At 45.8% G+C, this 26,134-nt stretch overlaps 1 protein-coding gene across 2 annotated transcripts in view; it reads right to left on the bottom strand.

Annotated features, from left to right (window-relative positions):
* Window positions 1-26,134, bottom strand: part of CADPS (calcium dependent secretion activator) — a 206,163-nt gene that overhangs the window by 162,356 nt on the left and 17,673 nt on the right. For both annotated transcript variants that reach the window (XM_041425708.1, XM_041425710.1), the window contains exon 2: window positions 3,348-3,461. In XM_041425708.1, the coding sequence (XP_041281642.1) occupies window positions 3,348-3,461 (114 nt within the window). The remainder of the gene's footprint in view (window positions 1-3,347; window positions 3,462-26,134) is intronic.

Below are 26,134 nucleotides of genomic sequence, written 5' to 3'. Positions count from 1 at the left end.
GTGTTGGCTCTCCTCTCCCAAGCCCTGAACACAGAAGAGCAAACAATATCCAGTAAGAAAACTGCTGTTTTATTAATAATGCTGAGAACTGATGAATACAGCAGCTTGGGAAGAAGCTGTGCCCTCACAGGGGTGTATCTGTCAGCTCTCAATAATTAAAGAGCTTGAGGATGACCTAAGGATGTGATAGATTTATTTTTTATATACCATTCAGCAGCACAGTACTCCATGTTCCCAGATGCTTGATGGCACAGGCATCTGTTGGCAGTAGTAGTGGGTTTTGTCCAAGGACCAGACCAAAAATGATGCTGAGGAGGATCTGAGCCATTTCCTTCCAATATCACCATGGGAGCACTCACTCCCTGCAGACAAGACAGGCAGAATGCCACCAGCAACCTCTTCAGTCCATGCTAAAACAACAGCAGCATGTGCTTCATTTCCTCATGGAGATTAAATATGAGTTATAATGCCCCAGGTGTGTGCAGGTGCTTTCAAGTAATGGGTGAGAGCTATCAAGAGCCAAGCTCCTGATGCAGCCAAGGAAATTATCAGCACACTGACTGCAGGAAATGGTGGGAGGTCACAGTGACCTGCCCCACTGCAACATCCTGGGCTCCCATGTCCCCTCATCCATGCCAGGTGCCCAGGCCTGAACCTGTGCTAATGACTTATCATACCTCCCAGGGCTGTTGTTATCCATGGTCCTCACCTCCAGCATCCTGAGCAGTAGGATCTGTCTCCCCATGTTCCCCCAGCCCTGATTTTTTCTCCCTGGGTATGGAGCAGCAGCCAGCAGAGGAAAGGAAGGCTGCACTGGCAGGGAGGCAGGCAAAGGGGAGCACCAGAAATCATGAAATAGGAAGATTAAAATAAAAAGATAAAAAAATGTGTTCTGTCCTGTTTTCTTTAGAAAACATGTGAATTGCCTGGCTGTAGGACTGCTTAGCAGGGTTGCCAGGAGCCAAGGATTGCCTAGAATAAAATCCTAGCATGGGTGCACACACCAAATCCTGCAGAAGGGAACTGACCTCCAGGAGCTGGGTCAGGCATCTCCTGCCACAGCCACAGATAAGCTCACCATGCCAATGTGTCTGTCTGCTCACAGCAGAGTGGAAATGGGGCTAATGAAGCACTTCTATCACATGCACTGAAGTGACTGCTGCAAAATGTGCTGGTGACAGACAAAGCTTTACTCATTATAAGTCAAAGGACCTGAGAAAAGCTCCCCTGCAGTGTGTTGGAGTATGCTGGGGCTGTCTGTGCACACGGGTCTGCAGCATTCCTGCAGGCACAGCGCGGCTTTGCAGAGCAGCAGCAGATCGCTCAATTCTTTAATTTGATAGCAGCCTGTGAACTTGCCTAAGACTGACAACCACATGCTTACCCTGACAGCCAGAATTAACAGCAAAATGTGGCCAAGCAAACATATTCAGGGCAACAGCAAATGCATTTCTGACCTACAATGTCACCCTTATCTTTATTTCTTTGCAAAAAACCAGTCATTTCAGGTAATGAACTTATCCTGCACCATTAATAAGTGGACCTTTTAGAAACATCAGCCATGTCCTGCACAGAGATTACCAGTTTCAGCTGTGTGTTTTCCAAGCCATCTTGCAGATTTATAAATCAGTAAATGCTGATTTCTAGATAGCACCCAGCAGAAGGACCGTTAATTGAATAAAACTGAGATTTGCAGGAGTTGAGATAAGCAGGATCTGCAGTGATTTGCACAATGGATCAACCAAGGGGGGCACATCTCTGCAGAAAAGGAAGGGAGAACACTCTCAGTGGGGAGCACTGCTCAGGCACTGAAGGGCAGAGGCTTTCTGTGGCAAGGCTTTGCCTTGTGCCACTGAGGCTGGTGCTGAGGAAGAGCCACAGAGGCAAGCTTCAGCCGCACAGAAGCTGAAAGCACACGGCTGTCAATTAAAGGAGACCAACAGCTAAAAAGAAGAAAAAGAAAGTTGTGCTAAAGGACACAGAGTGATGCATTACACTTTATGTGGCCTGTTTTAAGCAGGACAGAGCCAGTGGAGGGTCCACTTGAGAACATGGGCTTGTGTATATCTAGTGCTAATCTACTGCTCTTTTTCAGTTTGATAACGTGGGGCATTTATGCAGCACAGGACTTCTGGAGCTGACAACACTCAGCCAGACCCAGCACTGAAACAGGGATGTATTTTGCCTGGTTTAAGCAGTTTCCTTTTCCTGCCCAATAACCTTATCTGAACAGATTATGCTGCTCTTGTATCCTAAAACACAGCTTACTCCATCTTGAAAACTTTCTTTGAGAGCACATGTTCAGTGAAGCTGTGATGATCCCTTGGCAGTTTCTTTTCTGATAAAAGATGTAAATGACTCTTGGCTTCCTTCCTGTACAGAGAATGATGTAGCAGGAACTACTAGACTGGTTTAACATAGTTAATCCAGAGATAATTTGTGCTTTCCTTACACAGAAGCAGCTGCAGTCATGTCCTATAGAGTTAAAATTCTCCTCAGTTTTAGGATCTGATTTTGGTCCCCTCTTAGATTGCACTTCTAGAGAAATATCTTATGTAGGCAATTCAAAATCTTCACCTTCTGTGACAGAACAGCTCTAGGGAGAAAGTGAAATGGTTTGCAGAAAGGCTAGCAAAAAAATAAACAACACTCCTCAGAGAAATGACAAGCACTGATTTCCTTCAAAACCAAAAACTCTTTCCTTCTAAGCAGAGATATAAAAGGCAGAATTATGGGCTGCATACAAAGAGGTGCAAAAAGACAGATATGCATAATTATTCTTTTGTACAATTATGAACAATGTTTCATGTTCTCTGGTTTCATCTAGTTTTGTAGATGCACACCCTCCTCACTCCCCCTTTGCTTTGCAGCACTTGTCAGGCCAAAGAGAAAAGACAAGACTCATGCTGAAAATCCCAAAGTCAATTGGACACAATGCAAAAGTTTTGCAAGAACTGAATGTGCTGCCCAGATTTCTCTTGGTATTTTTTTCACATGGAGCACATGACATTGCTTTTACTGGTTTTGCCATGTTCCCTGTTTTAGAATACATTGTTCAAAAGTGTCAGGAAATTCTTTTTCAGCTCAAAGGAAGGGCTGTCTTCCCCATAATCAAGCTATAAGGAAACACCATGGCATAGGGGTTGCTATGGTTGTTCCATGGTTTACATTCAAGCCCTGAACCTCCCAAACATTGTGATGTACCAGACATCTGACAGAAGCCACTTTGCCTTTACCTTTGCTTCATACAGGGTGATAATGGACAACCATTAATTCAGAATGCAACCCCATCTGTGAATAGGGACAAGGACAGGAATTCATAAGAGCATTGCATTGTCTCTCCTTACCTCGTAGTAGCTCTGGACAGCATTTATAAATGCTTCATCTGCCACAATCTGGGTTTCTCCATTGAGAAAGGCCTGGAAACGATCTTTGATTGTCTGGAGCTGCTGCTTACTTATCTGAAAAACATGCCAAAAAAAGAAAATTTGTCAAGAAAGGTTTAAGTATGAGGGGAAAAAACCCCAGTAATTGATCTGCAGTATCTTATTGGGGTGGTTATAATGTGCATTTCCGCTGTCCTTTGGGGACAGCAGCAATAGCTGAGGAACCAGCCACACATGGGTACCCACACGTGTACTTTGCAGCCTGGCAAGTTCATTTAGACAAGCACCTGAATTCACCCTAAACTTAATTTCTAAACAACTCTGCCACCACAAAATGCACACAAGACTTTTACTGCTTCAGGTATACTCAGTTCAAAAGCAACCTGCTGTGTGAGTGCTTGGAAGAATCTGTTCTGGTGCAACCCCTTCCCACTCAGCCTCTCCTCCCCTTTGGAAGCTGAGGTTTCATACCAAATGGAAAGCCTTGTAAACTAGCTGATGGTTTTTGTTTGGTTTTTGGTTTTTTTTTTTTTTTTTTTTTTTTTTTTTTTTTTTTTTTTTTATCCTTGATCATTTTGCTCTTTTCTTTTGACTTTTAACATAGAAAACATCAGTCAAAACCAGTGGTGAAAGAATTTAATATTGAAATCCTATGGGAGCAAACCTGTTCTCCTTTTCCTAGCAAGGACTTTCTCTGACGTCTCTTTGCTGCTCAAAACACTCCCTGTCCAGCATACAGCTGGTATAACTTAAAAGACAATTCTAATTCTGTTACAGTGACATCAATAGAAAGTTTACAAGGGTTTATTCCAGCCTTGTAAGATAACATGCCATTATTTTTCCAATTTATCTGTCAGTTTAAACCCAGACACAGTTAAAAACCCACCTCTTCAGCTTACAATGCAGACAAAGTCACAGCAGGCACATAAGTCATGTATCAGCAATGCCTGCTTAACATCTTAAGATGTAGACAACACTCATGCTGAAAAACTGCAGGGATTGAAATGTAGCTGGGGTTGGTTTACCATGAGGCCACTTCACATTCAAGGATAAGAATTAATTTTGACAGAAGGAAGCAAACAATACGTGTATATTGCAACTTCAAACTTAAAGGGAAAGGAGAGCAGTAAGAATTAGGACAGGTGTTTATTATTAACCAAAAAGTCTAGAGAAGTATCTTTTTTCCTCATTTGTATGCCAGTGGAAGAAACCACCCCATTAGAATGAAAGAGAATGATACAATTAATGGTTCTAAGTGTCTAAATGGCTTTGACTAAAGTATAAAAAAAACCTGCAGAGATTCAAACAACTAGAGCATAATGACACCTGGTAAACACCACTAGTGATAAAAAGCAGGAGAGGGACCACTTGGAAAATGGAGTGATAAATATCACTGGAGCTACAATCACGATGTGCTGTGTGGGGTGTTTGGGGACTGCAGTAGTGAACATCATGAACACTGGTAATTAATGCCTCAGCACCACACTGAGGCGGGGTTAGTGAGCAATAGCAATTTGATGTGATAATCTGGGATTATTTTACTGCTAAAGGAGAAGTGTTCATCAAAGTGACAAAGTGAGACTTGCTATGCTCTGCTTTAGAAAATGTGGAACAGCCTTCACCACCTTGTGGATGCTGCAAAGGTGGGTCACTCCCACCCCCAAAACACCAGCCCAGACTTCACAGGGTCTGACACATGCAACAAAGCCCAGCATCACAGGGCTGCAGTAAGGACCATCCCTTAACCTGACCCACCTCAGCCTTGGGCTATGAGCCCAGAGGAAAAGCACTTCCAAAAGCTTGTAGCTTTTAGGATGGCAGACTCTTAGGACCAAAAATTAGATGCCATATGCCATGTCAGGCACCTAAACACCTTTGGGGTATTTGCCAATAGCACCCTAGACATCAGGAAGGCTTGGGCAACACGCACAACATCAGATGTAAAACAGGTTCCAAAGTTATCTAAGCTGATAGAATTGAAAACTGGGTCAGTGATAAGAGGAGCCAAAGACAATGCAGTGATCGAAGACACCTGTGGGAAGGTGCTAGGTCTGTTTTTACTAATCATTTAATTATCTCAAAGAAGCACAAAAGGCAAGATGTTAATTAAATGCATTGACAATTTTGTATTAGCAAGCATTGTGAATGTCAGAAGGAAATTACAGGGCAACAGATGCTATTAAAAAAACAAGGAAAGAAACAGAAAAAACTACAGTTAACCTTGAAATCAGGGTGCTGAGGCACACAGAAAGACATACTAAGAGCACAGATACTCTCAGCCAAGAGGCTTTTCATTTGGGATTTTAACAACATGCGTGGCATATTTATTACATTTTTGTGTTCAGGTTATTTCTTAGGACAACCTTCAAAAATCCTTGCTTGTTCAATTCCTATAATGCCATCTAGCAGCAGTATTTTATCCTCCTTCCTCAGTACTGAATGGGCTACCTTCAGAAGGAATGATGCTCCTTGAAATTCCTAGAAATTCCCAACACGCAGCTCACACGCAAGCTCCTGGGGGCTGTGGAAATGAATCATCAGATTTGTCTCTACGAGAGTGTCAGTTGCCTCCTCCTCAGCCAAGCTCTACGCCAGCATTTTCCCCATCCAGGGAAAAGGAGATCCTCTCTGATCACACCTGGCTGCAGCACAGTGCCGTCCTCAGCTGACAGGACCCTCGGTCTGACCCCCTGCCAGCACTGGGTATTGATCCATGCCACTGTTAGGGATGGTATCAAGGAAGCAGTCGGTCTGAGACACAATTTATCTGTTTTCATATTAAACTCGGCTTCTGCAGCACAGCAGCAAAAACGTGGCGCAGAAAGCCACACCACAAGGGAGCAGAGGAGACCAGACCTGCAGGTCAACCAAAAGTGCCCAACACGCTTCACCTCCTATTTTATCCCCCTTTCCTTCCCCATCAGGCCAACAGGCATTGCTGCCAAACCCCAGAAGCACTTCTAGGGCAACTGGGAGGCTGCACCTCCCAGCAAAGGCTGGAGCGAGGCAGGGGGGCAATCTCAGCACCAGAATCACTCTCCAGAGCCTTTAAGGAGCCTTTAAGCAGTGCCAAGTGATGCCACTAACTCAGCCACAGGCTTAAAAGAGCACGTGCCCTAAACACTCAACTGCAAGCTTAAGTGCTTTAAAGGCAGGGGTGTTATTTTCTCTCCTGTAATTAGAGGCACCAGTGATAAGCTAGAAATCCACATAAAGCAAGCCAACAGCTCCTGCAGATCCAGTAAGGCCATTCAGTTACCTTCCACAGGGTGCTCACAAATAGCAGAGAAGAGCAGAATTACTTCCACTTGGAAGGGCATCAGTACAACATCACAGCCTTCACACCAGCTGTGGCAGGAGGTGAAACCCTGTTAACCTGCAAGCCCAGCAGAGCTGTGGATGTTGGGGGCACAGCCTCACTGCCTCCCATGCAAACAAATCCAAGTGCCATCACACAGGAGAGCTGGGAGTAAACAGGAGAACTGGTGGATTGAAGAGGTTTATTCTGTTTATCTTCCCTCACTTTTCCAAATCTCTCTGATGTTCTCTACAACTGCTTCCCACATGAGAGCCATTAAAAACCAAAGAGTCATTTCTCCATTCCAGAGGGATCACAGAACACAGCACTGGACCCAAGAGAACTCTCACAAGTTAATAATGTGATGTGCTTATGCAGCAGAGTGTTTCCCAGACCTTTACCTGTCTGGGACAATTTAAGTTGCCAGATATATGCAGGCATATTAAAAACTGTAATCAACTGAGGCAGTGAACTCCTAGCACAGGTACCAGGCATGGCACCCATGGAGCTTTTGGGCTGGCATTCCTGGCCATTGTATGGCTTTTTATAAGAAGCTTGGCAGATGTCTTTCCCATAACAGACTACATTATGGGAGGAGCTCACCAGTGACTAGACATGAGACCCACATGATTCTTACCTTCTTGGTCTAATTTGTTAAGAAAAACCACATGCCCAGCACAATTTAGGGACCTCACAACCTGACCAAAGACTCACCTGCCACAAGCAAATCACAGAGGCAACCAATGAATTTGCCTGATGCAGATTCCAGCAAACAGCACATCAACATCTTTGGGACAAACATCCACCAGCAGCTTTCTTGCTGTGTTATTTTTGCACATGCTCAGTCTGACTCAGCGCCAAGTGCAAACCTGAATGCAGGGAACCATGGCACCTTCTCCAAAGTGTTCCAGACAGTGAACAGCTGGCACCATCTCTGCACATTGTCTCCAGCCCCCTTCACCTACACCAGGGAAGCACAAGCACTGCACAGAGGAGCTGTTTGCCACAGAAAACTTCCCTGAACAAAGTTATACACAGCAATGTGCCTCACTAAGCCATCCTCCCTCCAGAATGCTTTGCTGAGTCTGAGCATGCAGGAATAAGTACAGCACCAAAATGGGCCCAGAGAGGCTGTAGCATCTCCAGCCCTGCAAATTTCCACAGCCTGACTGCATGAAAATTATCTGGTTTGGGAGAGAGCCCTGCTTTGAACAGGAAAATTGGGCCAGAGACCTCTAGAACTCTCCTGCAACCTACATTGTGCTACAGCAGTACCCTAACCAACAGATTTGGAAGGAAGGGCCATCCTAGATTGTAGATTGCTGAATCTGTCAGTAAGTAGCAAGCTGCAGCAGAGCACGTTCACACCTGTACAGATACTCAAACCTGCTAATAAAGCCCTGTCCATCAATGTGATGGCTGCTGAAATCAATCTGATTTGAGCTCTGTAGAAGAATGTTTCCAAGTGACAGGCACTCTGCATTTGAGAAGTGACCCCCTTCACTGCCACACGTGAACACCTCTAATCAAGGACTGAATGTTTCAGAGCACCAATGCCTCACACAGCACCGATGCCTCACACAGCACTTGCACACTGCACATCCCACTGAAGGGTCTTTCCTGCAGGCAGGACGAGGTCGCATCACAGCACTGCACACTGGTCCCTAATGGCTCAGCCCATCAGCATCACCCCTGTCCCAAAGGAATTGTTTCAGCTGAGGACGGCAGGTAATTTCCAGGGGAAGGACTGCAGGTAATTTCCAGGGGAAGGACTGAAGGTAATCCCCAGGGTAAGCACCTCTGCCTTTTGTCCAGAAAGCCCAGAAGCAGTCAACCACAAACAGCACTGAGCACTTCCTTCTTAGGGCACCTGCTGCTCAGGGACCACTGCAGGGAGGAAAGGAGGAATATTTAACTGCTCACTGTGTTGCTGCTCTGGGTTTGGTTTTGTAACATGTAATAAATGTTTCATTATTCCTCAGCACCAGGTGATTTAGGAAAAATCTAAACCAACCAAATGAGCATCTCTCATCATTGCTGCTCTCACAGCCAGAAAACCAGTTACAACCACAACAATGTGGGAGGGAAGGTGTGGGGAGGAGGTCAGAGCAGCAAAGCACTGGTCTCGGGAGAGAGGACAGAGGCCTCAGCAATGGGCATGAGACTAGAAAAAAAAAAAATCAGGTTATTTTGCACTAGGAAAATGTATCAGGTTGTCCCTCTGCTGATGCTGATTTCCCTGCTACAAGAGAGGGCCACAGGTGGGGTGACTCACAGCCCCAGCATTTGGGGTTTTAATTGCAAACTCTCCTGAGCAGATGTGGCTGCTCCGCAAACAGCTGAACACTGCTGGCTTTTCACTGCTCACATACACAACCAGTATTAATTAGCAGTCTCAGGAAACTGTTCCCAGCCACCTAACAATGCCTTTTCTGGTTGTTTCAGAGAAATTTAGTGCTTGTTACCAGAAAGAGCTTCTTGTGCTTTGGTTCCTAACCAGGATGCATCTTTCCAGGGATACCCTTACAGTCTGACCATATGCAGATCCTTGTGCACGCACCCACTGTTTTCCTGCTGCCTGTACAATTCCCTCTTTGTGGGTGCTTGATTTGTTGTCTCTCTCTTGGTCCATGCTTTAAAGCCCCTGATGAATGCACATTTGCCACCCACTCTCCAGCCACATTCATCCTTGGTGAGGAGCAAACAAGAAAAAGGCATGGTCCTGGCATGCCACCCCAGTGTCACATACTCCTCTCTCAGAAGAGGTGTCCAGCTGATTTGTTGCAGAGAAAATGACTGTACCATGACCATGCCTGGGTTTGCACATGTGGGCAGTGGAGAGCACACACAACTCCTCCTGCCTGCAGCAGCTCATGCCTTGTCTGCTCAGCCCACCTGTGATATTTGGGATGGGTCATATCAGATTTTATAGATTCCCACAGGTCAGAGCAATGGGGATCCTCTGGAAGAAACACTCCTACATGCCCACCTGTCCTGTGCTCAGGGATCAGGCTGTGTTTGAGCACAAACAATGCAAACAGCTCCTGGGTCCTTACACATCAGCACAGCACCAATTTGGAGGTCAGAGTCTGAACCAGCCTCTCACTCAAGCAGCCCAAGAACACAAGAACAGTATTTCCTGACCTAAGGTAAATATCTGCTTCAGCAATGTGACCAAAGGGGACAGAAAACCCACTAGAGCAGCCTGCAGAGGAAGAAAGCCCCTTCCTCTGCCCAGCCACAGAGCAACCACCCAGCCATGCCTCCCCTCAGCACCAGCTCCAATCCCTGCCAGGACCTCTCACTACCTCTGTTATTACAGGCAAACTCCAGCAGCTTTGCAGCACAAGCAGCGAGTGTTAAATGATTTTGGCACTTGCTAGACCATTTCTCCTGTAAAGAGCCTCAAGTATTGCTGCATGAGTACGGAAAGGCAAAACATCAATCCCTTTGGTTAAGCCCCTCCTTAAGCTGCAGCTGCAGACACAGAGGCTCTAGATCAAGCAGTGCAGATCTCCTCTTTCCACTGTCCCAGACTACATCCAGTAGCAGATTTATTGGAGAGACAAAGCACAGGCTCTGAGTTGCTGTCTGAAATACATGGATGTGTTTTTTTATCCTCTCAAACCCTGAGTATATTTCTTTTCTATGATTCACTCTGCCAGCTAGGCACACTCCTTTGACATACATGAAAGACCTAAAATGCTATTATGGCTGCTTCTGCTTTCTGAAACACTGCAGTGCACAATGCTAAAAAAGGAAAGCAAACCCAGGATTTGGGACTGGGCCTTGCCATGATGACTTTCCCCTTGTGCTTTCCAAGCTACACCTTCCTTTTTCAACCTGCCACCACAGAGCAAGCCTAGATGCAGGTACATCAAAAGTTACCTTGCCACAGCCTGCTTCACTTGCTATCTTTGTTTGTACCAGGGGTATCCATCCAGCATTGACATACCACCCTTGCATCTGTCCCCATCTTGCATCTCTCCCCTGCAAAAGGTCCTCTGTTCCATTAACATCACAGAATCACAGAATTGTTTGGGTTGGAAGGACCTCAAAGACCATTCAGTTCCACCCCCTCTGTCATGGGCAGGCACACCTCCCACTAGACCAGGTGGCTCAGCTGTGGTTCCAATCAGGAAATTCTGCTCCTGCCTGCAAGTTTCTTTCTCCTGTGTGTCTCCTGGCTGGTCCCTCCTCTGCAGCTGATGTGCTGGCAAGTAACCCCAAGATGGAGCCACCTGACAAGAGCACAGAAAACTTGGAACTTTTTCCACCTTTGATCTTATTTTACCTAAGCAAGCCATTAGCAGAGTGAGTTTGTGACAGATCCAACAGAGTAAGCTAGCCCTGCTGGGTATCTTTCTGCATATGATCAAACAGATACAGGCCCCTATTTTTTTTTACTGCTAATAAAAATACCACTTTGATCTTAGAAGAATAGATAAGCCAGCACAAAACAGAAGCAAGAAATAGCAAGGATGAAATACTAGGCCAGTGACTGAGGATGGGCTGAGGGGTGATTGCTGCTCTGAGAAACCTCCCTGGTGGCTTCTGCTGTGCCGGGAACCTTGCCTGGTGAGGTCTGCTGGGTAAAACACATCATCGTGATGTGGCAGCTTTCAGCAGAAAGCCCAGCGTCATGCTGCCTGTGGTAAAAGTGCAGCTGCTCTGTTAATAAAACAGAAAAAACAAACCCATAAAAATACTAGCAGAAATACAGCTAGGAAATAAATCCAGGAGGCAGAAAGAATGGAGGCTGTGTAGAATGAGCAGAGGGACAAGAAAAGCTCCCCAACACTTGGTGCTGCTTTGGGTGCCCAAAAATCCCTTTACTCCCAGGCTGGATTATCTCCCTCTCCTCCTCTCTCTGGCTCACATAACTTCCTTATTCCCCCCCAGTCCCAGTCCCTGTCTGATTAACTTCAAGTCCCCAGGGCCACTAACACAACCACTTACACAGCCTGCTCAGCAAGCCCTGCTAGCAAGGGCCTGGCCAGAGGGGCACTCTGAGACATGTTTGCTCTGACTGCTGTAGGAACTCTGTAAATGCAACAGACATGGCTTGGCTTTGCCTTTTCACTCCACTAGTACAGTACATGTGGTACATACAGTGCATTGCTGCTCTGAGACCTCAAAAAATGCTTAACCCAGGAAAAAGGATCAAGGGAAGATCTTCTTCTCCTCTGGAGCACTACACGCAGTCTTGGAAAGTAACATTTTCACTCCTTTTTTTCTGTTGGATGGAAAACAACACATGGTCTATGGAAGCCTGTGAGTGTTAATGTGACACAGCTTCTGAGACATTACCTCCCATCCTTTCATGCTTCAAGACCTTGGTGTGCTGCAGTGGAGGAGGGAGGTGGGAAGCTGGAGAACATCACAGGTCCTTCTCCATGAGACACCCATGTCCAGACCCTTGGAAAAGTCAGGAACAGGCTGGGCTATGATCCTACTAGAATTTATATTTATTTTAGAATATTCTGAGGACAAGTTCCAGAACTTCAATGTTTAGAGCCTGACGGAAAGGAAGTAAAAAAGACAGTTTGGGGTATGGATAATGCACATCTATTGTCCAATGGCTACAAAGCCCTAAGCCTCCTGCTCTGTCACCATCACAGGTATGCAAAACCTCTCATTCAATCATCTGCAATAGACAGCTAATATTGTATTTATTTGATAATAAAAAAAAATGTGCAAAATCTCTTACAAGTGCTACAAGGGATCATTCACAAACAATTCCCAGGTGCCCAAAAGAATGAATTGTATAGAAGCGGTGGTTTTACACTGCTGATCAATGTGGCCAGTGCCCCTTTGACCAGGAACACTGCCAGCCCTTCCTGAGGAGTAACTAACAGCACAGAACCTCTTTCCACCACCTGGCCCAGTTATTTGGACAGTTCAGCACTCTGAAGATCAGTAACCCTTACTGCTGCTGACACCACTCAAGTGTCTTGGCCTAGGGGCTAGGAATGGCCCAGTATATTGTGGGTTTGGAGATCCCAGGAACAACCTAAGGACAGTTACGGATCCATAAACTAACTGATCCACAAATAGGGGTGAGGGATGAGGTGGGAACAAAAGATAGTCTGTGCTGGGAGTTCTGGGATTCAGACAAGTCCTTGCTGTCCAACAAGCCCATTTGTCTGTTCCCTCTGTGCTGCATTTCCCATTTGTGAAGGAGAGTAACAGCACTTTGTTTCTCTCCAGAAGTGGCTACATGCATGAAAAGACTGAGAGCCTCTCACAGACCAGGATGATGCCTATCCAAGAAGAAAAGCAAGCTACTTTTAGAGACACTTTTAAATCACTATTTGTACTATTTCTATCTCTGTGTTCCTATTCCAGGCAGATCTTACAGACTGCAGAAGCCAATCATCTTTCATGGTTAATGTATACAGCGATTCATGCTGACTAAAAAATATTAAACAATCAGGGCTAAAGATCTCCTACTGACACTTCAGATGTCCAAATAAGAAACCCAGGCTTCTCTCTATTCTTTGGTAAGGTAAAAAAAAGCACATCTACCATCACTGGCGTTATTTTTGCATCATTTTCATCATTAAACTCTGCTTCTCCTCCATGTCACAAGCTATTTTAAAAACAGTTCTTACTGAGCAGAAGTGGCAGACAAATGAATGAAGAATCAAGGATTCCTGGTGTGTCCCAGCCTCTGTGAAAATGCTGGTTTCAGCCTGGCAGAGTTAGCAGGGGAGGGAATGTCTTTGATGGGAATGAACAAGATGGCAAGAAATGAAGAGGAGCTCCCAGGCAGACAAGGCTGAAATGGTGAGCCCTGCTGTGGGCACCCCATATCCCCATATGCCCACGCTGCCCCTGCCAAGAGCTGAGGAAACCACCAGCCCCCAAACCAGAGGGCTTCTGTCTGAATCAACATGAAATTGTGCTGCTGGAGCAGAAGAGGAAGCAGATGCAGGTCTGAGCAATACTTCTTTTCCAAAGAAAGCACATTTTCAAAGCAGCCTACTAAGAGACGTGACCTACTACACACCAAGGCTCTGGCTAAACACAACTTGTCATGTTTGAAATTTTCCCTTATTCTGTGCATCTGCCATGAGTTCCAAGAAACAAACAAAAAGAAAGAAAACACTCCAGATTTTAAGAAAATCTGTGTAAGAGCCAAATACATCTCTGATCCAGTAAAAGAGAAGCTGTCTCCTTCAGACAGCACTTGAAAAAGGCTCAATCAGTCAGTCAAGCCAGAACAGAATTTACTTCTAGATAGAAAAACAAGAGAAAGGTGTGAAACTGTAGTGCACGTCCTCCTCCACCTCACATTTCCTGCTAAAGTGAGTAATATCAGATTTTACAAGGGCATGTTGTTTGGAGCTGGAGGAGAAAGTTTAGTAAAAGGTAGTTTGTTCTGAGGCAACAAATTACTGCAAGAAAACAGCATTTCAACTTTCCATGTCCACCACCAGGCAGACATGGGAATATACCTTCACAGGATGGCTGGTATGCACCTGGAATAGCTGAGAATGTCTGTCTGCTCCTTCAAAGACATCTGGGAAATTCATTTGCAATAACATCATTCCACTGGGGTGATTTACTATTATTTAAATAAAGGCACTGTTAAAATTATCCAATTAGTTTCCCACAGCCCTGGTCTTTGGACCCAGTTTCTGTCAGGAGGCTGAAAATAAAGGGGCAAATCTTGCAAATTATCTGAGGCATCACAGAGATGGGATGAAAGCCCCATGGGGACATAGCCCCAAGGGCGGCTTCATGCAAGTAAGTGCTCAGATTTCCAGGCTTGGAGCACATTCACTTGACAGGGAAAGCTGGAGGAAGCAGTGACCTTTTCTCAGCTTTAGGCTGTAAGCATAAATGAAGCCCAGCTAGGACAGTCATGGCACTCACAGCCTGTGTGCAGTGTGGTGGGGCCCACACTGGCATCTGCAAAGGGACAATTAACTGCTTGCATGAAATTAGGCATGAAGTTCAACCATGGTTTTCAAGATTAGGGAAAGGCCATTTGCTGGCTGACAGGCTCTGGAGCGTGCAGTGATCAGTCCAAGCCTTGCAAACCCAGGGGGATCTCCTGAGGAAGCAGTGGAAGGAGAGGGGTGAGGCACCTGAGCTGAGCACAGCTTGGCACTGGGACCTTCCCCACACAAACCCCACCAGTGGGATGAGAATGCAACAACCATGACTGAGTCATCCCTGGGGGCACCTGGCTGAGGCAAGAGGGACATCCTGGCTCCCTGAGCAAGTAGCCCTCTGCCCTTGGTGCCTCTGGCCAGCATGCTGGCTGTCTTTTGCCTTTTACCTCCTGCCAAGTTTAATTAGAGCTAAAGGACATCCCCCCAAAGCTGCTTGCTGTGACCCAGCACCAACCACCCACTCCCAGCAGCAGCATCCGACTGCACAAATCTTTCCTGTTGGCTCCAGGGCACAGGGAACAAATGCAGACAGATCTGGTCTCGTCCAAAAAAACCTTCCCATCAGCCTAGGTACACAGTACTGGTAAAGTGGATGTAAAAAAAAAAAAAATCAAACCACCTAAAAAAGCACCTAAAAAAAGCCTTATTTTATGCCTCTGATGGCCTGCGGGGATTGTTATGGCCAAAGGCTAGAGAGAGTAGTTTGAAACATCCAGCTTTCCTAAGAAACCCAGAAGAGTAAGTTTGGTACCACCACTGTAATGCCTCAGTACATTAACTCTCGAAAGTTTGGCAATTTTCAACAAAGCAGTTGCATATGGCCCTATATAAAAATCCTCTCCAAAACCACATGCCTACACATTAAAAACTCTCTCATTTAAGCCAGGAAAGCTGTTTTAAGGATTCCTGTGAAGTGTAGTATATTGCAGGCTGTCTCCAAAAGAAGAAAGATTTTTCTGCTTTGGGCTTGAGGCAGAATAATTTTAAAGGCTCTGAGTGAATGATGAGCTCTGTGTGTTTCTGCTGGGAGGGTCAGAGCCCCCTGCTATCCTCTTCCCATCAGATGAGCTGTCTCTGCTCCTCATCTGCTGTGGGTTGTGCAGAAGAATTGTAAGCTGATGCTACAAGAACAGTGACCTGCAGCAGAAGGGGACGTAACAGATGGAGTAAATATCCTCTTCAGCACACCTCCAGAATATGTTGTCCAAGCTCAAAATCCAGATTTCCTATGTGTCTTACACTACCTTACAGTGGCTAAGAAATCCAGAAGGAGGGAGAAGAGCAGGCTGTGCACAAAGGGAGAACACAGTCCCAAAGAGCAGGAGGGAAGCATTGCCTGTTGCTACATCAGGTAATGAATTTGTCTACACATTAAGAGTTCAAGTTGAACCCCCGCCCAAAAAAAGAGGCAAAGCTACTGCAGAACTGAAGCATAAAATTTCAGAGGAGTGCTTGTAGGAGCAGAAAACCACGTGGGCATACAGAAAGAGGAAAAGATAAAATGAAATTATTCTTCATAAAAGAATGCTGTGCTAGCATTTGCCTACAGTGTTCTCTTTCCTGGAGCTTCCCTTCTGCTTCTAGGAGCTCTGCAAGAGATCACTGAAACCATAGCTGTCAAAACCACAAAAAGGGAAAATATGCTCCCCAAATAAGCACAATGCATTGAATCAATACTCTCATTTTCCTCCTCCCAATAAGTGTGAGGAGCGAGCTATGTCCTGGAAACAGGTCTGTGCAGGTGGCAGATCCCAGAGCTCGGTGGCAGCTGAGCCACAGTACTCCACATTACTCTGATCCCATAAAACAGATTCACATTATGCTGCATATGCACAGACAATCCCACCTCACCTCAGCCTACAGCATGGATTGCCTTTTATTTTTTTTTTTTAACTCAAATATTCCTATTAGAAGCCTCAGCCTACGCTGAAGAATTAGAGATAACTGGTACCCGCAGAAATTGGAAGGAAAAACACTAATCTTAAATATTGCTTAAATAAAAGCTGCAGAACTCAGGATGTGGGAACGCAGTCACTTACCTGAAAATGCCCCCAAATATTTGAATGAAAGGAGCTTGGAGTTTCACTCCTGGTGCCGATTGCTGGGCCAGCACCAGCACAGCCAGCGATGGCTTCTCCCTTGGCATGACACACACTGCAGAGGGGCCCACACAGCCTGCTCCAGAACAGGCAGCCCTGATTGACAGTTGTCTCAGAGACAAGTGCTTTCCCAGCCCTCTGGAATATCAGCAGCAAGCTTCTCTGGCAGCTGGATGAGGGAGTAGGCATGCTGGAAGATGGGCAGGGAGCCCACGGGGTGTGCAGGTCAAGGCAGGTGATGCCAGGTACCAGCTGCACTGGCTCCTGCAGCTCCTCTGGCCTCGAAACTCATGAAGAAGAAGGACCAGGCTGAACTGTGACCAAGCAGGTTTTGTCCAGAAAGCTGGGCCAGGCTGGGGCATGCACAAAGGGGAAGTGCCAAAAGCAGCACAAACAAGCCCGTTCCCCTTCGTTCCACACTGGCAGGGCTTTCTCCAGCAATGCCAATGATACTTTGCCATCCAGCCCCTTCTTGTCTGCAGTTTCCAAAATTCAGAGTTTTACACACAATGGTTTCTTGAGTGGGCAAGTATCCTGCCCACACTGACAAGAGAAGGACAAAATGGTGGGAAACTTTGTTCCACCTCCAACTCATTTCCAGCCAGGTTTCAGCACTTGGCTTGACCCATGCAGCAGAGAAAGCTGCCAGGATCCAGCTGAAACCCTGGCTGTGGGCTTGGAAAGTCAGATATTATGCATGCTGTAGCAAACAAAATCAGCAATAAAATCTTCCTCACCAGGAAATATTGGAAAAAAAATGCCAGGGAAGCTGGCAACAGAAGTAACTTGAGAACTTCAGCATTCCTGCCCATCAGCTCCAGTGCAGGAGAAGAAACTTTTGCCTTCAGTGACTAAAAACTCAAGTGTTTATCAGGAGCAAAGTTCCCCAAACCTGAATGCAGAACTGCTGGCCACAAGCCATTCCTTCTGGCTGATGTCTGCCTTTGCAATTTCATTTTTCTCTCTGATGCTATCTCCCAGGATACACTAAAGCTCCCCTTAAATTTAGGTGGCAAATAGAAATTTTTGTTCCTTTAGTCTTTTGAACTGTGACTTACTTCTTTACAAACCATGTACTGTTTTTGAGCTTTTGATTAATTCCTTAGACATTTTTTACAGAAATGTGCTTTAAACATGTAAAACAAATCCCAATTCTTCCTGGTACAAGGGAGAAGCAAAGAAACTGAAGATAACATCAGGGGAAAAAAAACAACAAAGAGAGACAGAAGCTTTTGCCACATTGCAGGCTAACAGCAAGAACATGATAGAATAAAGATGCTTATCTTGAGCCACCGAGAGCCTGCACAACATGAGTCAGTAAGAGAAAAGCACCCCTCAGCCTGTGTGGGAGACCAAGGAGATTTCTGAATGGGGCTGGTAGCTGAGCCCTCTGCTAAGCTGTGCACAAATCTTCTTTGCCTATGGGCTGACATTTGGGTGGGTGACAGTCTGCATTTTCTGCTCAGGGGCAGCTGCTGAAGAGGAAGCAACATACCCTGTAGCTATGGAGGGCCACAGGGAAAGCCTCTGAAGCACTGTGTAGAAGGCTGGAATTCAAAAGACTTTTCTTCCCTTATTCTTGGTGCCTGAGAATCAGCATCAACCCCCACCACACTCCTCAGCCTTACAGGCTCTTCCCAAGAAAGAAAACAACAGAACATTAAGCTGGCACAGTACTTATGAAGTGACAGCAAGACCCCTTGCAGTAAAATCTCTGTGTGATGCAGAAGGAATTACCCCCACAATTTCACTCCTGTCAGACAGCAGAGCACAGCACAGGGGGTGCTGTGCTGCTGATGCCAGAGTGTGATTGCCATTAGTGTTAATAGGAACTACTGACAGGAGCAGCCAAGAAGCCAAAAAGCCTCCAGTCTTGATGAGTGCAGAACTGCATTAAGTCAGTCCCAGCAATGCTGTGCTGCTGATGCCAGAGTGTGATTGCCATTAGTGTTAATAGGAACTACTGACAGGAGCAGCCAAGAAGCCAAAAAAGCCTCCAGTCTTGATGAGTGCCTTTGATGAGTACAGAACTGCATTAAGTCAGTCCCAGCAGTTGTACCAGGCAAATGATCACGGCTGTGAGCATGAGAAAACAGCCAGGGCTCAGGCTCCAAGGAAAGGCTGGATCTCAGCTGGGATGGGGCATTGGAGCAGGAGCAGCACAAATGGCCAGTGAAGTGCCACAGTGGCACAAGCCAAACCCCACTCCAGTGTCCACGTGGCAGTCGGTCACAGTCCTCAGCAGAAAGCCTGAGGGAACCAGGTGGCCACTGCAGCATTTCTTGCAGCTACTCCATGAACAGCTGCTGCCAACAACCACCAAGCTCCTTGGGATGGGGCACAGAAAAGCATTTCTGTCCCCAGTGGAAACATAAGAGAATTCCCAAGAAAGTATCGCTTTGGAAAAACCAGGCCTTGGGATCAGAAGATGATATAACAAAAAACAAAAGGTGGGCCATGGTTTTTCATGGGTTTTCATGGAAGAATAGGGGCTTAAAATTTAAAGATGTTGTTTTGGTCCCTATTAGGGTCCAGCAGTTCAGACTGAGAGAAAAGGCCATCACTACAACCATCACTTCAAGTCATTGAAGATTTTTTTGGATAAGCAAAGGCCTAGAGAAAATTCATCCCCAAGATATGAAAATAGATTTTTATTAATTAGAGAAAAAGCCAGATACAAATCACAATCCCCTGAGAAGGGATAAACTAGATGTCAAGGTTATTTTCTTCAAAACAGTTTAATAAGCAGGTGCTGAGCTGATGGTGGCCATCTCCCCAGTGTGCCACATGAAGTGAGTTGCTGGCACAGCCTTGGCACCTACAATTTGCAGCAAAACCATCAGGTCTCACAGCAGATCCCCTGCCAGTTCTAAGTGCCTACCCACCACCTCCACCACTCATTTCTCATCAGCTCTCCAGACAGCAACAGATCATTTCATCCTGTTACTTATGCCACAGAAATTTAGGCTCGAGGAAAAACAGGCATAACAACATTACATCATTTAAGCAACCAGCTTAGCTGACTACATCAAAATTCTGCAAGAGCAACAGACCTTTAATTAAACTAACTAGCCCTGGGCCAAAGAAAGACCTCTTTCCTGCTGATTCATTTGATAGGAGGTGATGGTGCCACAATCACTGTCACAACTCAAAGCACTCCTGAGTACTTGCCCACAGCTCACTCAAATCCCTTTGGCTGCAAATGCCTCTGCAGAAGCCTGGGCTACCCAGGTCCCTGCCTTGTCCCATTCACACCAGCTCAGCTCCAGGGCCTGTTTTTGTGCTGATAACCTGAGTCTTGTGGCCTCCCTGCACCATTTGGTGCAAAATGAAAATAACAGAAAATCCTACGAGGCCTAGCCCCAAGATACTCATAACTCGAATGATTTCAGATGGTAAGCCAGGAGCAGTCCCCTTCACAGGGCTGTGCCAAGGACACAAGTCTGTGTCCCTTGGGCAGGGACTGATGCTGAGCTCTGGAAAGGGAGCCCAAGCTTGTGCCAAGAGGGTCTGGACAAGCTGGGCACAGAGGAGAGACAGCAACCCCTCCCACCGTACCCCGTGCACTTGCTGCCCTCAGGTTTGCCAAATGCCTCAGGAAAATCCAGATTCTTCACAGGAGCACACTGCTGCAGGGAAGAGACACAGCTCTGTACAACCCAAAATGATGATCCATCATGTGGCACTGCTCCAGCCCACACAGGGCTTCATCTTCTACTACACACTGAAGTGAACTGCATTTTTTGATGGTTTTTTATTTTCTTCTGGAAAGAAGCTAATTAGAGTGGAAAAGATCTCTACGACTTTCACATATACAACTCCTGTATTTCAGAATTTAATTTGTGTTATGCAACTACCACACACACACACACACACACTGTACTTGAAATTATATAGCATGCAACTTAATCAAACACCACTAGCAGCACCAGGTAGTTAAATCATGCTGTGGCAAACAAGGAAAACGATTTTGTGTAAGCATGGCAAATTCTCCCTTGCACCTTGGTCAAAGTGACACCTACCACCAATCATCAGATTGGTAAAATGCATCTGTTATTTAGGGTAATGGCTTAACTTTACATACAAAGGGTATGGCTTGGGGTGCACTAAGTACTCACACAGTGCAGGGAAAGGGCACCTTAGTGGCACTGATCACCCAGGGAACCCCTGAGAAGCGGAGCAGAAGCAAGGCAACAAATGTAAGCCCAGGGCAGGGCTGTAAGATACAAAGAGCTCCCTGAGGAAGGCTTTGAGGACAAGACTCCTCAAAGTATGGACATATCTGCTGAAAAAAAAACCAAAAAAAAACCAACCCAATAAAACCTCATTCAAAAAAAGTCACATTCACAATAAGAAATTAAAAGTATGTGTTACAGCAAGGGAGCCACTCTGGATACTGGAGAAAAAGCTCTGTCCCAGTAAGGATGCAGATGCACAGGAGGAGCTGACCCAGGAACTCAGGTCCCCACATCCCCAGCGGGACCAGCTGGACAAGTGCCACCAGGAACAACCTGGGCATGCTCAATCCAGCTTTAAGAGAGGAAGATGTTCAGATAGCCTAGGTCCTTGCAGCCCTATTTTTACAAGATTTCTCCCCTTCACTCCAGCTGCCCTGCCATACCTCACAAGAGGCATCCTGCAGCCAGTGCTGCTCTGCAGCAGCCCCCGCAAGAGGCACAAGCTATATTTATTCTGGTACATTGCAGTGGGAAGCTTTAATCTGTGTAATCGCCTCAGAGAAGATTTCATTCAGTGAGGGGAAAGCAATTACTGTTTCATTTGCAACCAGTTGCCTTCCCAGGGTCTTAATCTATCAGAGCTGGAGGGTCCTGTCAGCCCCTGCACCTGCCTGGGCAGTTTTTGTGAGATAGGTTTATGCTTCTGATAAAAGCACCTGCTGATACTCAAGGTTTCCAGCCCCTGTTTGAAGCAATTTTTCTCCTACCAGATGCTACTGCTTTTATCTGACAGCATACACCCTGCATGAAGAAAACAACTGGATATAATCCTAGATTAAAGGGATTGTAATGCAGAATTAAATACAAGCACTACCCTTCATAGGGTTTGCTGTCGTCATCCACCAAGCACAGAGCTCGGCCATCTGGGAGGTGGTCAAATGGTGGTGGCATTTCAGATAGTCTCTGCAGCTCCTGACTTCTCTAGACAGGCATTTACATCTCTCCGCAGAGGTGGGAGGAAAAAAAAAACCCACCTAAAATAAAAAAAAAACCCAAACTAACGCAGCAATAAAACAAACAAATCTTGGTGTTTCCATATAATGCTGCATTAAAATCCCTTTAAGATTTCACTTCAAAAACTAGCAACTAAAATCCAAATTCTCAGCAGGACTCTGCACATGTTGGAGCGGATGCACGTCAGAGCTAGGAAGGTTTGTGGTCCCACAACAACCATGCCAGGAACCAGAGGAAGATAACTGAGGCTCAAATCAGACAAGAAAAAAGTCTCAAGGAAAGAACATTCACTGTCTACTGCAGCAAGCAGCACAATAGCAGAGCAATGCAAAAGCCCACCAGGAAATCTTTATGACTTTATCTTACGTCAGGAAAGACACCATATACTTGTATGCACAGCTGCATGCTTGGAAAAAAAAAAAAAAAAGGCACTTTAATCTTGTGCTTTTTCCAGCCTGGCAGCCAAAGCAGTTTGACATGATAAAGAGACTCGAGAGTTGTGAAAACTACATATTAAAAGGAGAAAATTTCTAACTGTCTTTCTCTTGTAAATTGTGGCAGCCAAAAAACCCAACCCTAAAATAAAGACGTGCCTGAAGGTAGCAATTTTACAATCAGCAACAGAATGATTTATATCACTGCTGTCATCTTTGTTGGGGAAAAGGAAGCCAGGTATTGTGATCATTAGCTTTTTGATACAGATGATGTTTTTAAATTAGGAAAAACACATGCATTTTAATCAGGAACTGAAGGAAATTGCCCCAAAATACTAACAGAAGAATCTGCAGCTCACGCCAAGATTTGCAAACACAGGAGACGAATATTAATGTGACAAACATCATCAGTGACATCCCGAGCTGCTGCATATCCCTGGGTACATGTGTGGGAGCTCACTCACCCTGGAACATGGGATCCCACACCCTCCCAAAATATACATCCTCATGCCACAGGCCCCAAGCAGGCATATCCTGGAAACTGGCCCCACTCCCAGTGGAGCCTGTGGTTTGCAGGTGCTGGTCTCACAGAGCAAGGTGCCACCACTCCCACCCAGAGTGGGGCTGCACACAGCGCTGCGGCTCCCCAGGCCCACTGACGGCAGGCACAGAGCAGCACCGCTGGGTACCACTGAGACAGCAGCACCAGGCTCTTCTCTTAAAAAAACAACTAAGAGCCAAGATGTTACTGCCTCTTTTCCCCAGAAAATTAAGCAGAAAAGCAAAGCCTGGCATACCTGGTCCTCAATCTCTAAGCTCCTGCCTATGCCTTGGCAGACACACATGAAGTCACATGTGTAAAAGAGAGAAGGCTGCTGCTATCAAAGGATTAAAAATCAACTCAACTTGACCTTTAATGCAACAATGTGGCTTCTCATGCTTCCATTCCCCAGTGTAACCATAATCACATTTGTTGCTGAGAAGCAGGAAACTGTTTTCAGAGGCCAGTTAACATGCAGGCTTCCACAAGCCTGGGTGATGTGACAGCAAGGGCACCAGCACAGGCTTTCTTAAGCCCAATGGAGCAGGTTTGAAATTGGGATGCATTTTAAAACCACAGAACAGAACGTCCTGCAGATGACATCAGCAGCACATCAAACTTCACTGAATGTTTGTGGAGAACAACAGCAGAGAAAGCACTGAGAGTGCTCAGCTGAGACAGGAACTCCAAGCCAAACAATAAATTTCTGTTCACAAACACCCTCAGAGCTCAATACAGATGATGAAGAAGACAGAGATTAAGTCTAAAAGGCTAACTGTTGCCTCCTGTCCCTCTCTATTTTAATAGACTACAGGAAAGATTCAGCCTGTATTGGAGTAAGTTTTGTTTATAAATCCCACACAATGTGCAAAAAAACCTCTCCTCTAAAGAAAAAGCTTTGTCACCTCCCAGTTCACAGCTTGCACTGACAGCCATGTAATCTCAGCCTGGGTACAGCAGTTTCAGACCTTCAACAAGGATTCCTCAGCCTGACAAGGATGCACTGAGCATGTCCAGCAGTCCAGCACTGTGCCATGCCTGTGGGAGTAGCCAGCAGTCATTCTGCACCATTCAGCTCATGGATCAGCAGTCCTGCCTCTCAGTCTGAGTATTTCTGGCCCTGTGGGTCTGCAATTCCTCCATGCTGCCTGCCCTCCCATGTTGGCCATTGAAAAGCGCTGATAGCACGAGAAGTTGCACTGTTTTCTGAAAGCGACTCTAATTAAGTATAAAAGCAAGTCTAATTAAGTATGGTCTGCTCTGTGAATCCCCTGGGAAGACAGAGGAATACCATCAACCGTTCCATCCAGCCATCCTCCTTTTGCTTGGTGTAACCAGCTGACAGCAGATGAAGCCCTGATCTGAGTGCCAGGATGTGCACCTTGAGCCACACAGAGGCACGTGCTGAGCAGAAGGTGCCCTGTAGTGAAGGGCTCAAACACTTCTCATCCTCCACACTCCACTGGGAACAGGACTCTGCCATTGATCCTTCTGCCAACAAATCCTCCATATCTCTGTTAAAATCACACCAGCACCCTCAGGCACACCCATATCTCATTTTTGAGGTTTCTGCAGGAAGTTGTAGGTACAGAAAGCAGTCAGGATCAGGTCTGGAGCATCCCAGTGGCAGGGCCTTTCCCACAGCCAGGCAGAGAGCTCTTCCCTGCTCTCCTGTTTCATCTCTGCATGACAGAGAGCACAGATCACAGGTGCTCACCTGGGAATTCATCCTGCTCTGTGCAATGCTGCTAATGATTAAAAGCTAACAACAAAACCTCCAGTGAGGCAAAGAGAACCAAAGCACAGCCCCAAAACATTAGTCACTACAAACATACCTGAAGCTCAACACAGGTGGGGCACATTTAAATTTACTTTTCCTTACTTATGAATGAATGTGGGTTTATTTGGTGTTTACTCCAGGGCAATAATAAAAATACATTTAAAGTTATAAATCCTGCTGCAAAGAGCCATCACCAGTGGTTGCCCACCTTGACCACCTGGTTCAGTGCAAGTACATGGAGATATAAGTGGGTGAATGCCAAGAGCTGACAATTTTCATGTTTGAAAGGGGGAATTTTCCTTATGTTCTATCCTTACACACTACTGTGTGCACACTCAGTAGATACCCACCTAAAACCCCTACTTAATTTACTTATTCTTTCACACCTATTTATTAAACCAAAGGCTGAAAAGCAAGAAGAAAAAACCCCACCCTGGAAGGGAACAATGTAGTGAAGCATTGCCTGAATTCATCAGGACAATTGATAATTATAGTTCTGATCTTGGGTTGCAATTGATTAGTTATAAATAAACAGCACCAAAGGTACCAGGGCAAGGAAAGAGCTTTTTTGGAAAGGCACAGGAACAGACCCCAAAAGCAGAGTGCTCGTGCCTCTCCAACACATAGCCCTAAGTGCACACTGAAAATGGGAGATACTTTCCTGCTCACAGTGGACAGAAGGGAGAATGATATCATTAAAGCCCACATTGCATCTCAAAGTCCTTGGAGGAAAGGGGAAGAGGTACTTCATATTTCTATAAAACAATTAGTATTGACAGAATGGACTATAATACAGCACTCAGACCAGAGCAGTAATTAACTATCCAGCAGCTTGCTTACTGGATGCAGATAGGAAGCACCGAGACAGCAATTAGAGAGCAGAGAGGCAAGGCAGGCACATGGCTCTGCTCAGGTGCCTTTAGAGACATCCCATACCCCACACCCAGCATCGCTGGCACAGTCACTGGCATCTCCCTGGGCACAGTGAAGAAAGAGCTGGCAGCCAGCATGGATTTGGGAGCACCTTCTCTGCACAGGTTGTGCTCAGCCTCTTCCCCCTGCCTTGGTTTCTCTGTGCCTTAAAGAGTGTGGCTATAAGCCAAGCAGAGAGCTCTGGCCACAGACAGCATCAGGGATGGAAAAGTACCACCAACAGGGGATGGTGCCTGGGAGCTAATCTGCAAGATGCCACATACCATCAAATGATTTTCCACTGAAGCTCAAGGCAACTGGTTTCAGCACCTTTCTAATTTGCAAATCTCTGAACAATCCTGAAAATTTAAGCCTTGGGGAGAGATGGGGCTGCTTGCACACCATTTCAGCCTCATGAGGCTTAGCTTTAAACATATTTGGGGAGAAAATATTTGCAGTCCAGTTTGAAGTTCAGAAAAAAAGTGCCCAACCTTCAGCATTTCTCCCCCTAAACCCAAGAGGTACCATGGATCTACCTCTAAACAGTTACTCTTGGGTAGCCCTTGCTCTACCTTTTTCCCGTCTACT

This window comes from Onychostruthus taczanowskii, unplaced genomic scaffold, assembly GCF_017590055.1.
Source record: "Onychostruthus taczanowskii isolate IOZ18803 unplaced genomic scaffold, ASM1759005v1 scaffold9, whole genome shotgun sequence".
In the NCBI taxonomy this organism is placed as follows: domain Eukaryota; kingdom Metazoa; phylum Chordata; class Aves; order Passeriformes; family Passeridae; genus Onychostruthus; species Onychostruthus taczanowskii.
The sequence above is the reverse complement of the archived record's forward strand: the minus strand, read 5'-3'. Positions and strand labels throughout refer to the sequence as shown.